This window comes from Thamnophis elegans, chromosome 4, assembly GCF_009769535.1.
Source record: "Thamnophis elegans isolate rThaEle1 chromosome 4, rThaEle1.pri, whole genome shotgun sequence".
NCBI classification, from domain to species: domain Eukaryota; kingdom Metazoa; phylum Chordata; class Lepidosauria; order Squamata; family Colubridae; genus Thamnophis; species Thamnophis elegans.
In genome coordinates this window covers 100,359,501-100,374,275 of record NC_045544.1, presented here as the reverse complement: position 1 = coordinate 100,374,275, position 14,775 = coordinate 100,359,501, and the positions used below count along the sequence as shown (strand labels likewise).

The window sequence follows — 14,775 nt, the reverse complement described above, 5'->3', positions numbered from 1 at the left end:
CCCAGAATCTCCAGCGAGTTTCTATCTTAAATCACTGTTAGAGCAGAGTGGAAGATTTTATTTGAAAAACTAGGATACGCCGGACTAGGGAATAGAAAGCCAGCTTTCTATAAGCATTATCCAAAGTATTGCAAGCATATTTAACAAAAGAACAGATAAACAGCAAATTAAATCATTGTCTTTCTGACACATATTGCTTGGGGGGAAAAAAGAAATACTGTTAGGACAAAAATTTCAACTATAATTCTGGTACAAAGAAAATGAAATATAGTCATTTCTCCAGGCTCAAGTCAGGGATGAGAAATGGCCCAGAAGCTAACTTCTGTAAATCCCATTTCTTTTTCAAAAGAATCTTTTCCACTGAGTCCTAGTGACACATGGCTTAATCTTTCACGAGCGAACCACGTGGCTTGGTAACATCTAGAAACAGTGACTAATAAGCACTGTAGTAAGATAATGGATTGCATTCTTCAGTTTAGATTGATAAAGGTCAATATTAACATAGACATCTACTTTAACCTGGCTTCAAGTAATGTTTTAAAATATGAAGTAGCTATATTGGCTTTACATAAGCTAAAAACATGAAACATTTTATTGGGACAGACCTAAGGCCTATCAGAGCCAGCATCCTGTTCCCTGGAATAGCCATCAAAATGTCTTTGGGAACCCAAGAGGCAAGTTCTGAAGATGTTTAATAGTACATTCCTGGTACTTGGTAACCAGGAATCAATTACATGTTTCTTCTAAACTTGACTTTGTAATAAGTTTTATAAAAAATAAAATCTGATTACCAGATCATCGTGACTAAAAGGACCAATTATCCATACCTTAATCTAATTGCCAGAGTAAGTTTGAAATGGAGCGTGACTGACATCAAAGTTGTGGGGAACAAGAAACAGTAGGATGGTTTAAAACCACACCCTTCTCTGCCTGTTTCTCATCCTATCCGTGGATGGATAATAAAGATAGATGTGTAAAAACACAAACTCCAATAGTAAAAAGTCCAAATTTCATCATGGCAATGGTCTAAAAAAGGTGTATTGTTTTACTGGTCTAGCAGCCCTGGGCAAAATAGGCACATATCAGGTGACAGGAGGGAAGGGACTGCCACAGCAATAGCAACTGAAATGGAGGAGATTGACACACAACAGCAAAACAAACTATGTTACGAGTGCCACTGCAAATTGGAAAAAACTATTCTGGCATATTGTAGGAAAAGTTGGATGGAGGATGCACAAACTGTTGACCTATGGATATGTAGAGGAGAACATTGTGTGTTCCTGCCCTTAGAAATAGCTAGCAATTATTACTTGCACTGAAACAACCGGTTAGTTACATCAGTCCTGTGTGTAGCTGCACTCCTGCCTTGCCAACTGCTCTGCTTGAGAGCTCAAAAGGCTGTGAACAAAATGCGGCTTTTGAAGTGTGTGTCATTGTTTCTTTGCTTCCAGTTTCTGAATCTAACCTTTGCATTACAGACATCGTGGATTTTGACCCTTGGCTACCAATGCTGATTAAAGACCACATGACTGGCTGTTTTCTGACTTCAGGCCCCTTGTTAATAACCCTGACCCCTCTTTGCCCTGTGCTGATTTCATGTGAGTGGATGGGATGCATTTGTATGCATGCCTATGCTCTGCTTCTTTTTAAGTCAGATGCAAATTTTTACTTTTACCATTTTAGAAAGGGATTCAGGGGAGGCAGAGATTGTGCTTCAGGACTGAGTCTGCCTTAAAGGTTCTCTACTGCTGCTCAGTCAATAAGGTTACACAGTGCATATATTTAAAGCATTATTGGGGGAAGGATTATCGGGCAGCAATGGTAACACAGGCACATAGTAATATCTATAAAAAAGGGTGAATGTTTTCTTCCAATTGCACTATAGCACAGGAAGTCCTCAACTTACGACCACAATTGAGCCAAAGGTTTCTGTTGATAAGTGATATATTTGTTAAATGAGTTTTGCCTCATTTTATGACCTTTCTTGCCACAGTTGTTAAGTGAATCACTGCCGTTGATGAGTTAGAAACATGGTTGTTAAGTGAATCTTGCTTTCCCATTGACTTTTGCTTGTCAGAAAGTCGCAAAACGGGATACAACCTTGGAACACAGCAATGGTCGTAAGTATGAACCAGTTGCCAAGCATCTGAATTTTGATCACATGATTATGGGGATGCTGCAAAGGTCGTAAGTGTGAAAAATGACCACAAGTCACATTTCTTCAGTGCCGTTGTAACTTTGAATGGTCACTAAATGAACTGCTGTAAGCTGAGGACTAACTATAATTGCTCTCTGAAATGTCTTCTTGATCAAAAAAGGAGGAACACAGGGTCCTTGGTGCACTCTGAAGTTGATAGTTTTTATGCAGATGCTTCATTACCCAAGCCAGTCATGTTATCAGTGCTAGTGCTTGCTCTGTTACCTAATTTGTATAATAAAATGTCTTCATTAAAAAAATACCAAGCTCAGAGAGCACCAAGGACTCCTGATTTCAACCCTGAACTGCAAATATTCTCCTTTATTGATGACATGGTTCTTGTTGGATACATTTGCATCTTATAGTGAAGTATGAAATAAAGATCAGGCAGACGTTAAGAAAACATTCTACTAGGAACAATGTTTACAGTTTGTTAAGCTGTGTTTTCTCCACCAGTAACAATTAGGTTCACTGAAAACATGTGTTTGTAAGGGTGCAATTCTACAGCTTAACAGAAGGAAGCCACCTGGGAATAAACAGAACATTTGATACTGACAGACGAAGCTTCTAGCTCTGCAGACTTGAATGTTGTGGACTGCATGTTAGGAATGGAAAAGTCTCCTGTGGGTATGTTCAGACTACAATAGCATGTAGTGCTAGAGAAATACCTAATACTTAATACAGATGAACAGAAGGACTTAAAAGTATTTTAGGATTATTTAACACTAGACATCCTGTGCCCTATTAGGTCATTGATTTAGAGATACATCCTTATCTAAACAGAAATGAAATGACTATGGTGGGCAAAAAAGCAAAAACAACAACAACAAAAAACACAACAACTCTCCCTCCTCTAATTCCTGTTGGGTTGCCCATTTACTTTACATTGCTTGTGGGAAGCCTGTAGGGAAGCCAGCAGGAAATTGCAAGTCCAAAGCCAGTAGGCAGCTAATTGCTTGTTGCTGGGTGAGCAAGGGATTGCAAGAATGGCAGAGAAAGTGTCATAGAATGTTCAAAATAGGCACGACATGACTGCAGCAGGCGCCTGGTAAGGCTGAAGCAACAGGAGTTTGGCAGCCCTGAAGCAACCACGAGTTCCCCAAATTTCATTCCCTCGGGAGTCCTGGGTCCTGGATTTTGGATACATGATGTACTGTTCTACCTCATTAAAGATTATGGGAACGAGACTTTAAGGCAGTGTTTCTCAACCTTGGCAACTTGAAGATGTCTGGACTTCAACTCCCAGAATTCCCCAGCCAGCGAATGCTGGGGAGTTGAAGTCCGGACATCTTCAAGTTGCCAAGGTTGAGAAATACTGCTTTAAGGAGTACATAGATTTTTGTTCTTTACTTGACTCAGATCATATCATACATTCTTTCAATTAAACGTGGTTAAAATAAATGAACTTGTTTCACTTTCACTCATCTACCAGTTGCAATTTAGGCAAGGCAAAACTGTCACAGCCTGGAAATGCACACGGTAGATACTGCTAAAAAAAAGGGGGACTGTTATGTTCTTTTAGATACTTGCCTAGGAAAGATTCTGATACACACTTTGCCTTTGCGCTTGGCTGATTTAGAAATGAACACAGGAAAATGTCAGAAGATAAAATCTGTCATATGGTTTATCACTTTCTTATCTTTATGATTAAGTGAGTCATTCTTTTCTAGCCTGGCACTTCGGAAATGTCAGGAGCCCTGCCAGTGAGAGCAAGGCAAATTACACGTAGGGGATTCTACAACAGAGCATATGTCGCCTGGGGGAAAAGACCTTTCTCTGCCTGCAAAGGCTGATGGAGGAAGAGTTTTGGATCTTTGGTTCCCAAGCTTAGGTTCCTAAATGAGGTTGGACATTTAAGGGTGTTTTTTTTTTGTTTTAAATTAAACATTTCTTGAGGGGCAGAAGTACCTATGGAGCTTGTATTGTTATATGATTTATTACTCCAGTCTGACCTCCTTTTAATTATCTTTTCAATTAGTGGGATAGCAGATAATCATGCTGAGGTGCAGGTAATAAGATCGTTATTTCTGATGCATAGAAGCAACAGCACAATTATCTATCCTTGGAGAAGATATGATGTGTTGGAAACAGTGATTCATGTAGGTGAACTTGCCATGAATATTAACAATGACAGTGTGCCTTTAGTTTATGAAGCAATGATCAGAAAATCCTGCTCATGGAATATATATACAATGACAGTGTGCCTTTAGTTTATGAAGCAATGATCAGAAAATCCTGCTCATGGAATATATAAGCCAGGGTGAAAGGTATCTATTTAAATTTACAACCCCCGGTATGCCTATATATATATAATAAACAAACAAACAACAAACCTGTGCTGTATTGCATCTTAGGCAGATGTGTTAACCACTAAGCCACAGAGCTCGACTCCTTATCAGCTAAGCCAGGGTGAAAGGTATCTATTTAAATTTACAACCCCCGGTATGCCTATATATATATATATATATATAGGCATACCGGGGGTTGTAAATTTAAATAGATACCTTTCACCCTGGCTTAGCTGATAAGGAGTCGAGCTCTGTGGCTTAGTGGTTAACACATCTGCCTAAGATGCAATACAGCACAGGTTTGTTGTTTGTTTGTTTATTATATTTATATGCTGCCCTTTTCCCCCGAAGGGGACTCAGGGCGGCTCACAACTCAAACCAGGGAAGGGGGATACAGACAAAAATTAAAAACGACACATGACAATGCATAATTTAAAATACACGACAGTCATACCATTCGAGACGGGGGCAACAGCTCTTTAGCCCCAGGCCTGTCAGAACAGCCAGGTTTTAAGGGCTATGCGGAAGGCCTGGAGGGTGGTGAGGGTTCGAATCTCCACGGGGAGTTTGTTCCAGAGGGTCGGAGCAGGCGACCCTCTGGAACGAACTGGGTTTGATTCCCAGTAAGGGTATGGCTAGCTGATGAGAGCTAAATAGCTTGAAATAGATCTATACTAGTCTCCCTTTATTTATTTATCAGCACAAATACAACATACATACATATACATATATATATTCTACAATTTGCCTGAATTATAGTTCCATACTTTGTCTGTATATAGTTAAAGTGAAAGAAATGTAGTCAATGATTCATACTTCATATTAAGCCATAATTCTATTAACTATGGTTTATATATTAACTAGCTGGATTTGCATCATATCCTAAGCAATATATAGCATCACATGTCACAAATAACGGAGAAATATTTTAATCTGAAATCAAACCACATTATGTCAGGGCACAGTTATGAATCTAGTTCCTGTGTGTTCATGCCAATAATGTCTGTCAGGAAGCTCAAAATCTGTGAGATGATGGGATCACAAATGAAATGTTACCACATGTGTGCATGCAGTGAGTCATGTCTATGTACAAAGGGTCTTTGATCCAATTATGCAAGAACAATCTTAAAGATGTTGACCCTTCTTAGTGCCCATATTTTTAAATATAAAATAAGATACTCTTGTTCCTATTCTGGTTTTCAATTCTTCTTCAAGAAAATAAGTCTTGCCCAGAAAAATAAGCCTTATGTTCTTAATTCATATCTAGTTTATTGAAGTTGGAGTTACTGCAGTCAGATACCTAACTTTTCCATTGAAGTTTTTAAACAAATAATTTTTTAAGATTTGTGCATGGACAGTCTAATTGTTCTGGCAAGACTAGATACAGTAGTAGAAAAGGAAATGTATTTCAGTGGTATTGAGGGATCTCAAAATAGTTTAGAAAGAAAGCAAATATGGAAACCTCTTTGCAAATTGGAAGATAACATCCTGCAATGAGTATGTATCCACAGTGAGATTTTTTTTTAATTTATGAAGTCAGAGAATCAAATCAAATTTGTATGCATTAGATTATATAATACTCCCAGTACATTTACTGGGAGACACGAATGCACGTACAGGCATACACACATGCACAGACTTAAAAAAAACTATTTTATAATCACATATATTATGTATTATTTATTCTCTCTTCCTGCTTGCCTTTCTTTTTTGAAGGAATGCAAGATGAGGGATCAGTATCCAGATTAAATTCTACTCAATGTTAACATATTTGCAGTACTAACTTAGATCTAGAGTAAATTGAATTCAGTGCTACAAAGAACACATGGCTATGTTCTATTATTGCTTTACTTCCAACAGCCTTATTGCACCCCATTAAAATAAATAGAATAGGTAGCAGTTCTTAAATGCTACACCGCCCCATGCCTCCCCTTAAAAGGGACGACATGATTTTCAAAATTGCATTTACCCAGAACCCAGTAATATTGCATTTACCCAGAAACCTTGAAGATCATACAGAAGGAAAGGGTACACATTTTTGATCTATTTTAGGTGGGGAAAGCTAGAGCCATCATAGCAGGGAAATGATGCAGATCAGGCAGAGTTGTACCACAGTTGCCTGGGCTGGAAGTTGCCAAGGGGGTGGTCTGGGAGTTTGGGAATTTATTTTATTTTTTTCTATGCTTTTTTAAACCGTTAAGCCTATTTCACAGCTCACAAAACACAAAGCACAAATTGCTTTGTGCTTAAAACAAAATGAAGCTGCAATATTGATATTTGGAAGCTAGATTGCCAAACTGCCATAGGCACCACCAAAAGAGGCTTTGGAGACACAAGCTATCCATCCATGACCTAAAATAAAAGAACTTCTCCATCAGACAGATGTATACAATGCAGACTTAAAGACTAATTCACTGAAATTACAATGCTAAAGCGATTTCCTTTTTAAGAAAAGGGAGACCGCTTCTTCTTTTGTCATAGATCCTGAGTGCAAGCTACCAATATTGGAGTCAAGTTAACTTGATAACCATAAGCTAGGAAACTAATTGTAATTTATGGTGTATATAGAAATAGAAACTTACCAGCACTAACAGTGATAGCCTCAATGAACTGCTCTCTCCAGCTGTTTGTTCCAACCACAAGAGCTAAATTTGTCTTCTTAATAAGCTTGTCCACAGTGTTCTACAGATGGACAGACAAACATGGTAAATGTGGTAAATGTAAAGGATGCTGGTTAGCATCAGAGCATGGATAGAGCAATAGCAATAACTCTTAGAATTATATACCACTTCACAGTGCTTTACAGCCTTCTCTAAGTGATTTACTGTGTCAGCATATTGTCCCCAACAATCTGGGTTCTCATTTTACTGACCTCGGAAGGATGGAAGGCTGAATCAACTTTGAGCCTGGTGAGATTTGAACTGCCAAATTGCAGGCAGCCGGCAGTTGGCAGAATTAGCCTGCAATACTGCATTCTAACCACTGCGCCACCACGGCTCTTCAAAATCAAGTGAATAAAATTAAACAAACCTGCAAAAGGATATTGCTTTAAAACGGCTTCAAATGTTTGCCCAAAATATTTCTTAATGGTGCTTTGTAATTATACCTATAAAAAGATGACTTGCACATTTTCATAAAATATTAATCCATCCATATTTGATGCGGTGAAAAGGAAGTCCTATTTTCTTTGGACATCTTAATAGTTGTTATTACAATAGAAAGATTTTGGCAAACAAGACTGCTGCTGCGGTTAAGGCAGAATGATCTATTCACCTTCTGCCAATCTGCTACATTTGCAGGACTGGTTCTTAGAAAAGACTGATTCGTGATGGCTACTATGCAAAGAAAAAGGTAGCCAAGAAAGGCTGAATGATCCATTCCTCCCCCAAATTTCCCTGCATGACATTCCATGAATCTGTCATCATGGAGCCTCTGGATGTTTATGATAACTGGACAAAAGATTAAATATAAATTAATGCTATTACAGATAGTGTTTGATTTATGACAATTTAGATCAGAATTTTCACTGCTAAGCAAGGCAGTTAAGTGAGCTATGCTCAATTTTATGACCCTTTTTGCCAGTTGTTAAGCAGATCACTGCAATTGTTAAGTGAATCACGCTCTTAACATTATTTACTTCATTAAATGAATCAGCTTTCCTCATTGACTTTGCTTGTCAGAAGCTGGCTGGGCAGGTTGCAAATGGCAATCAGATTATTTCTGGGATGCTGCAACCATTATACATATAGGCTGATTGCCAAATGCCTGGATTTTGATCACCTAATCATGGTGTATATAACACCTTACCTAGTTTATTTTATAAGCTTCTTTTGCCTTGAAACATCTGAAGCTCATTCTGACCAATCTACTATGCATAGGGAGGAAAGCAGTGGTGGGATTCAATTTTTTTTACTACCAGTTCTGTGGGCGTGGCATGGCTTGGTGGGCATGGCAGGGGAAGGATACTGTAAAATCTCCATTCCCTCCCTACTCTAGGGGAAGGTTACTGCAAAATCCCCATTCCTTCCCAATCAGCTGGGACTCGGGAGGCAGAGAATAGATGGGATGGGGGCCAGTCAGAAGCGGTATTTACCGGTTCTCTGAACTACTCAAAATTTCCACTACTGGTTCTCCAGAACTGGTCAGAACCTGCTGAATACCACCTCTGGAGGAAAGGTAATTTTACAGGAGGCCAGAACATTGGTTCACTTATTTATTCTCTGAATTGGTAAAACCAGTGATTGAACTGGGGATAAAAAAGGCAACATAAAAATAATCAAAAAGATGCCACGTAGAAACTCCTGACAGATAGATGTATCTCTGAAAATAGGTTAGTACTTCAGAAAATTGCATTTAACTGACATATTTGTTTTACTACAGCTAAACTGGACAGCTTTTACTGACCTTCTATACGTTTAATAACCCTGAGATATGCTTATAGAGCAGAGTTGTAAAAACTTTGCATTTAACCTAATGCACCCCACATTATAAAATTGAATATGAAATATATACAATAATCATCCATAGCTCATTTTCTTTACAAATGATTGATTTGAGCTGCACCATGATTTAAGTTCAATGAGGTTCCCTGAAGCCATTCAAAATTACCGTATTTATCGGCGTATAACACGCACCGGCGTATAACACACATCCCCCATTTTAACACAAAAATTTGAGTAAAAATTTTTTTCATTAAAAATAAATGACTTGGAAGCTCGGAACTTAATGTTGGATTAAAATTTATAACATTAGAACATGAATTATAACATTAACTCCTCAACATAAAGTGCCTTCCTTCCTTCCCTCCCTCCCATCCCTTTCTTTATGTTTTCTTCATGCTTTCTTTTCTTTTTCCTCTGCTCTTTTTAAATCCCCCCCCTTCTTCTCCTCCTCTACATTTAGGTTGGATTAGTTTGTACAACGGTCATCAAACTTCTGAAGTAAAAATAAATAAATAAATCATATTTAAGAAGAAGAAGAAAAAGGAAGACGTTTTTAGTTAAGTCAAACGTTTTAATAAAAGTTTCATCTTTTAAGATTTGTCCAACACATCCAATTGTAACCTTAACAGTAAAGAATATCACCCCAGCTGCTAAAGGTTCAACCAGTCTGAGAACCATTGAAAAGACAACAGTGCAAAATCCAAAAGACACAACTTCCTCACCGCCATTGCTTTGGTACCAAATCTTTGAGGAAGGGGCTCCAGAAAGAAGGAGGAGGAGGAGGAGGAGGAGGAGGAGGGGGAGGAGGAGGGAACCAAAGAGAGGCTTTTACCGAGTCTGCGCCCCACAGCCAGGACCGTCCTTGCGCCTCAAGCCGCGTTTCTTCCCCGCAAAGCCCTTCGGGCAACCCGAGAGTTCCTTTTGGCGCCAGAAGGGCTTTGCAGGAAGAAACGCCGCGTTTCTTCCTGCAAAGCCCTTCTGGCGTCAAGCGGAACTCTCGGGTTGCCCGAAGGGCTTTGCAGGAAGAAACGCGGCTGGAGGCGCCAGGACGGTCCTGGCTGTGGGGCGCAGACTCGGTAAAAGCTCTCTTTGGTTCCCTCCTCCTCCCCCTCCTTCCACAGTCTGTGTGACGCTGCCGCCAGGCTGAGAGCTGCCGCTGAAACAAGTTTGGGGAGGTCCTTTGCAGGCAGCCAGTTCTAGCTGCCTGCAAAGGACTTCCCCACGTTTGCTTTGAAAGAAACCTCTGCGCGGGAGTTAGAAACCTCTGCGCGGGGGTTTCTTGCCATGTGCGTGGCCGCGCGGCCGCGCACCTTAGAGGGAACAGTGGACCCGGCGTATAACACGCAGTATCGGCGTATAACACGCAGGCAGGGTTTAAGCTTGCAATTTTAGTTTTAAAACTGCGTGTTATACGCCGATAAATACGGTACTTTCTAAGGGAATTGACAAGAGAATATTTTGGCTAAGTTGCATGAAAAAAAAAGAAATAAAAAAGGATTGCCTATGTCAGTGATTCCTGTGTAATGAAATTCTACCTAGTTAATGCAGAATGGTGTAAAATTTTAATATCCAATTTAAAATTATCTTCAGGGGATGCAAATGAAAGAATATCAAAGTTAAATTTAAATATATGATAATTGTAAATAATATAGTGCTTATGTTTTAAATAGTGAATGTGGCATTGTGCTTAATGCATTCGTATTCTTTAGTTTAAAAGTTGATTGGGTGAGAAGTTAGGTATTATCTCAAACTTAACCACTTTATTCATAGGATAAAAGGAAGGGATAAAGTACCTATGCTTTATTGTTCATAATTTTTTTACATTTAAAGTGTGTGTAATGTTCTTATTTGAAGAAGCAGGAAATGACAAGGCTGAGCCTGAGGGCACGATCAGATGCCTCATCAATTTGGAGTCTCTACAACCCTGTAACAGACCTAAGTCCAGCCCCCCCCCCCAAAGTCGATTTGCCTTGACCACAAGTAGATCAGATTCTTATGTTGAGATAGCATAGAACAAATTTGTAGTACTTGTGAACCATATCTCCTGATTTCTTGCACTGGACAGAAATCATTTATACAATCTGAGAATTGTGTGTAATTTTTTTTATTTGAACTCATTTCTACAATGAGGGGGGTTGTTTTCATAATGTGCTTGAAATACATAAGGAGATTTATTAATATTTTTGGAACTCCCACTAGGAAGAGAAAGAAATGAAAGAGAAAGAAAGAAATAGAGAAAAGAATGTGGCTGTGACTTATCTTCCTAATAATATTTGATGGCTTTCTAATAATAATAATAATTGTTAAAAATATTTATTAAAAGTGAGTTGGCAAAGTATTGAAATAAAATTTCCTACAGGATAAATCTTTACTGTTTTTTTTAAACACATGCAACATAATATATAAACACATAATAAATAATAACATTAAAAAATTAGCCAAATTATTTCAACGCTATAATTTGTATGAGTCACACAATTTGCATTTTCTTAGAACAAAATTCTAATTGCACAGGCACATTTTGGAGATGCACACTGAGAATGCTCTACCATAATATAATCCTAGGTTACTCCAGGACTGATACAGAATAGAGCTACAGTAATAGTTGTTTGCTGTCAGATGGTGCCTGAATTAAATACATTAAATTAATGGTAATAATGACATTAGATGTCTACATACTACACCTTGAACTCGTAGGACTCTTCAATAATCACTTCCAGCTTTGTGTGCTCCCCCAGGATGGGGCGCCCCATTTCAGCAATGCGGCGTTCTTCCTCCTCTTTGCCTGTCAGAGGCTGCTTCTCTTCGTTCTCTTCTGGGGATGAAGAAGACAAAAAGAACCAGTTGAGGGATGGTTGAGTCTGTTCCCTTTTCTGCAGCCATCTTCGGTTTATCCTCCAACATACTTCATTAATATGGCAAAAACAAGTGAACAACTGTTACAAGAACACACCATCAGGGCAGCCTCCTGCATTGTAAGGATTGGAGTTTGCTCCTCCAGATAGTTTACCTGGAAACATCAGGAAATGATATCATGTCTCACAGCTCCTCTGGACGTCAAAAGGAGTGCTTCCTTTCACCCTTGTGCTTTTTAAGGAAACCACAATTTAGCAGGTGGCTCTTTGAGCTGCCCTTTGCAACTGGGAAATCGAAAGGGAATATCTATTTATGGATTCACAGGTATGTGATACACTACCCAATGTGGTTGTTTTAAAATATGTCTACTATTAGTTAAGGGTTGTCTAAATATGAAATATATGATTGTAACAGATGCAAAGTGATTTCTATGAGCAAGAATTTTAGATTGCTGAAATAATCTGACTGAGTGGTGTTCAAGCAAAAGCAGATAACACACCCGGAAGAAAAATATAAAGAAATATCTTTGGTAAATATCAGCTCATGTTTTCCACGTTCACAGAACTATTTTTTCCTGTTAGGACTGCCCGACAATTGCCATTTAGCTGCAATACTTGGATGAATACCTCTTAATTACAACTTAGGTTTTATAACAGGTCAAGGCAGAAAGGAGTTTTTGGCATCTCTTTCTACTGATCATCAAGATTTCTATCCAAATATGGCAAGGAACCCTGTCCCCTCCCAAAAGAACACATGTTTAGATTTGCACACAAAAGGGACACTCTATAATACACCTTTCTTTGATTACGTGAAGATAGACTCAGAGAAGGACATCAGGCTCAACCCAACATAATCATATTTGAGTTTAATATTCCTGGCGAGACTAAACACAACATATATTGTGTTCATGTTAACCTGAACCTTTCTCAGTTGTATCTCAAACTATTACTTTAGGTGTGTAAAGTAAAGCCTAATGAGTAAGTTGCTGTGCTAGATGGTGAAGTCTCCCATCTTTCTTTTCTTCCTATGGCTTTTCTCTCTTGGAATGTAATCCATGCCTCTTCATATTATTTTTTATCATCAAGTGGGCTCTGATATCATAACATTTATTGACTGGAACAAAAGGCCTGGAAAGGAAGGGCTTCATGAAAATGAATTCTGGCTGCTGGATTGCTCCACTTCTCCTCTTTATACTGCTACCATGTAGAAATGTTTCATATTTCTGTAACTAGAATCACAATTATACGTTTACATTTTCCACTGAAATCTGGCTGACCTTCTAGGATCTGTTTCAATTTTTAAAGTTTTCTTAAAATTTCTGTGGGTAAAACTGTCCGTGTTCATGGCCCCAAGGCAATGCTTTCACACTTGATAAAAAGATGGAAAGTTCCCTATATTCAGGCATTATGTTTCATTGAGAGCCCAATAAAATCTAAGCGAAAAGTGAGGGGGCTCATTGCTATTCTAACCAACACCTGCCCCAGCTCCCAGACAGCATGAGAGGGTGAAGCAAACCTTGTCTGTGTTTAAACTGGAAAACAAGCTTGTAGTTTCTAGGGAAGCATTTAGAAAAGGAGCAGGCAGATTTTGGGATGCTAAAAGCCATGTCTAAGTATTTAATTATTTGGGAAAGGGCTGGGATGAAGAATATAGTAGATGCTACAGAACAGGACCAGAATTTTCCATGGTCTCCATCATTTATTTTTATTTCTTATTAATTTTTTATGCTGTCCCTCTTACTGTTAAAGCAACTCTGGGTGATTTAAAATATAATAAATCAATAAATATAAATCAATAACACCAATATTGATTAAAAAAATAACTTATTTTAGTTTTACAGTATACTTTCCCATATTTTTCACTTTTTATAATGGCAGCAAATTTTGTTTATTGTTAACTTTTGATGGTTGCTCTGACAAAAATCAATGGTATGTTAAGATTCTAGTAGTTGCAAATAAGGAATCTGGGGTTCCTGGGGTTACAGGTTTCCATCCTTCTTTAAAGAGACACACAAAGGAAGAGGCAAAATTACACGAATGGCTCCATTCATTAGCCAACTGGAAGTCCTCTGAATAATCGCTGAAGTTTAATGTCTGAGCAGAACTAATAATTGGAAGTAGCATAATTAAGCTTCATACATTTTACTCAATGCTCCCCCTCTTCAAATCTCTATTCTGTTTTATTGACAAATTGAAAGCACACAATACCTGGCTGTCTCTTAAAAAGCTCATCAGAGGATTCCACAATTTTTAACAGATCGAAACACACATATGGAGAGAATTGGGTTACATGAGACAGACCATCCAATATCTATAAAGATCATACAACCAGTAGCACAGTCATGGACTTTGCCAGAGATGAGCAAATATAAATAAGAATAGATAGGAACCTATAGTGACCTTTGGTCAAGATTATTTTGGGGCAATGGGAATCCACAGGGATGGGATAAACAAAGAAGAATGAATACGTATATTTGTTTTGTACCGTAATCTGTGGAATTCAATTGCCTATATGTTCTATAATATATTTGTCCATCTGAACGTCAGCAACTGATTGACTTAATACAAAGTTAAATTGAAATTTATGGCATTTTTAATCAGTAAAAGCTTGATAACTGGCAATCTGTTTTCACTATCTGGTTAATTGCACCGTTAATCACAGTGTATAATACTATATGAAGTATTATAATAACACATGTTTATGGCTCCTATATTTCAGAAAAGTCTCTTATTGCTACATCTAAATATCAACAGGAAGGAATTTTAATTACTTCTTTGGCTGGGTAATAATGTTACTTTAGAGCTTTAAGGAGCTTCTCTTATATTTCTAGTTCTAGCTGTTATTTATATCTAGTTGATATAAATAAGTCTAATAAAGGAGCCCCTTCCTTTCAAGTCTTAGAAAGGGACATCTGGCAACTCTATTCATATCTTTGAGTGTACCGTCCCTCTTGCTGGGAAGGAATTTAATTCTTTGCTTAAAACCAAACCCT

General features: G+C 38.2%; 1 protein-coding gene across 1 annotated transcript in view; it reads right to left on the bottom strand.

The window, feature by feature from the left end:
• SLC8A1 (solute carrier family 8 member A1) overlaps nt 1-14,775 on the bottom strand; it is a 224,081-nt gene that overhangs the window by 15,686 nt on the left and 193,620 nt on the right. Inside the window, 2 exon segments of the mRNA XM_032215783.1 lie at nt 7,068-7,167; nt 11,612-11,742. Of these exon segments, the coding sequence (XP_032071674.1) occupies nt 7,068-7,167; nt 11,612-11,742 (231 nt within the window).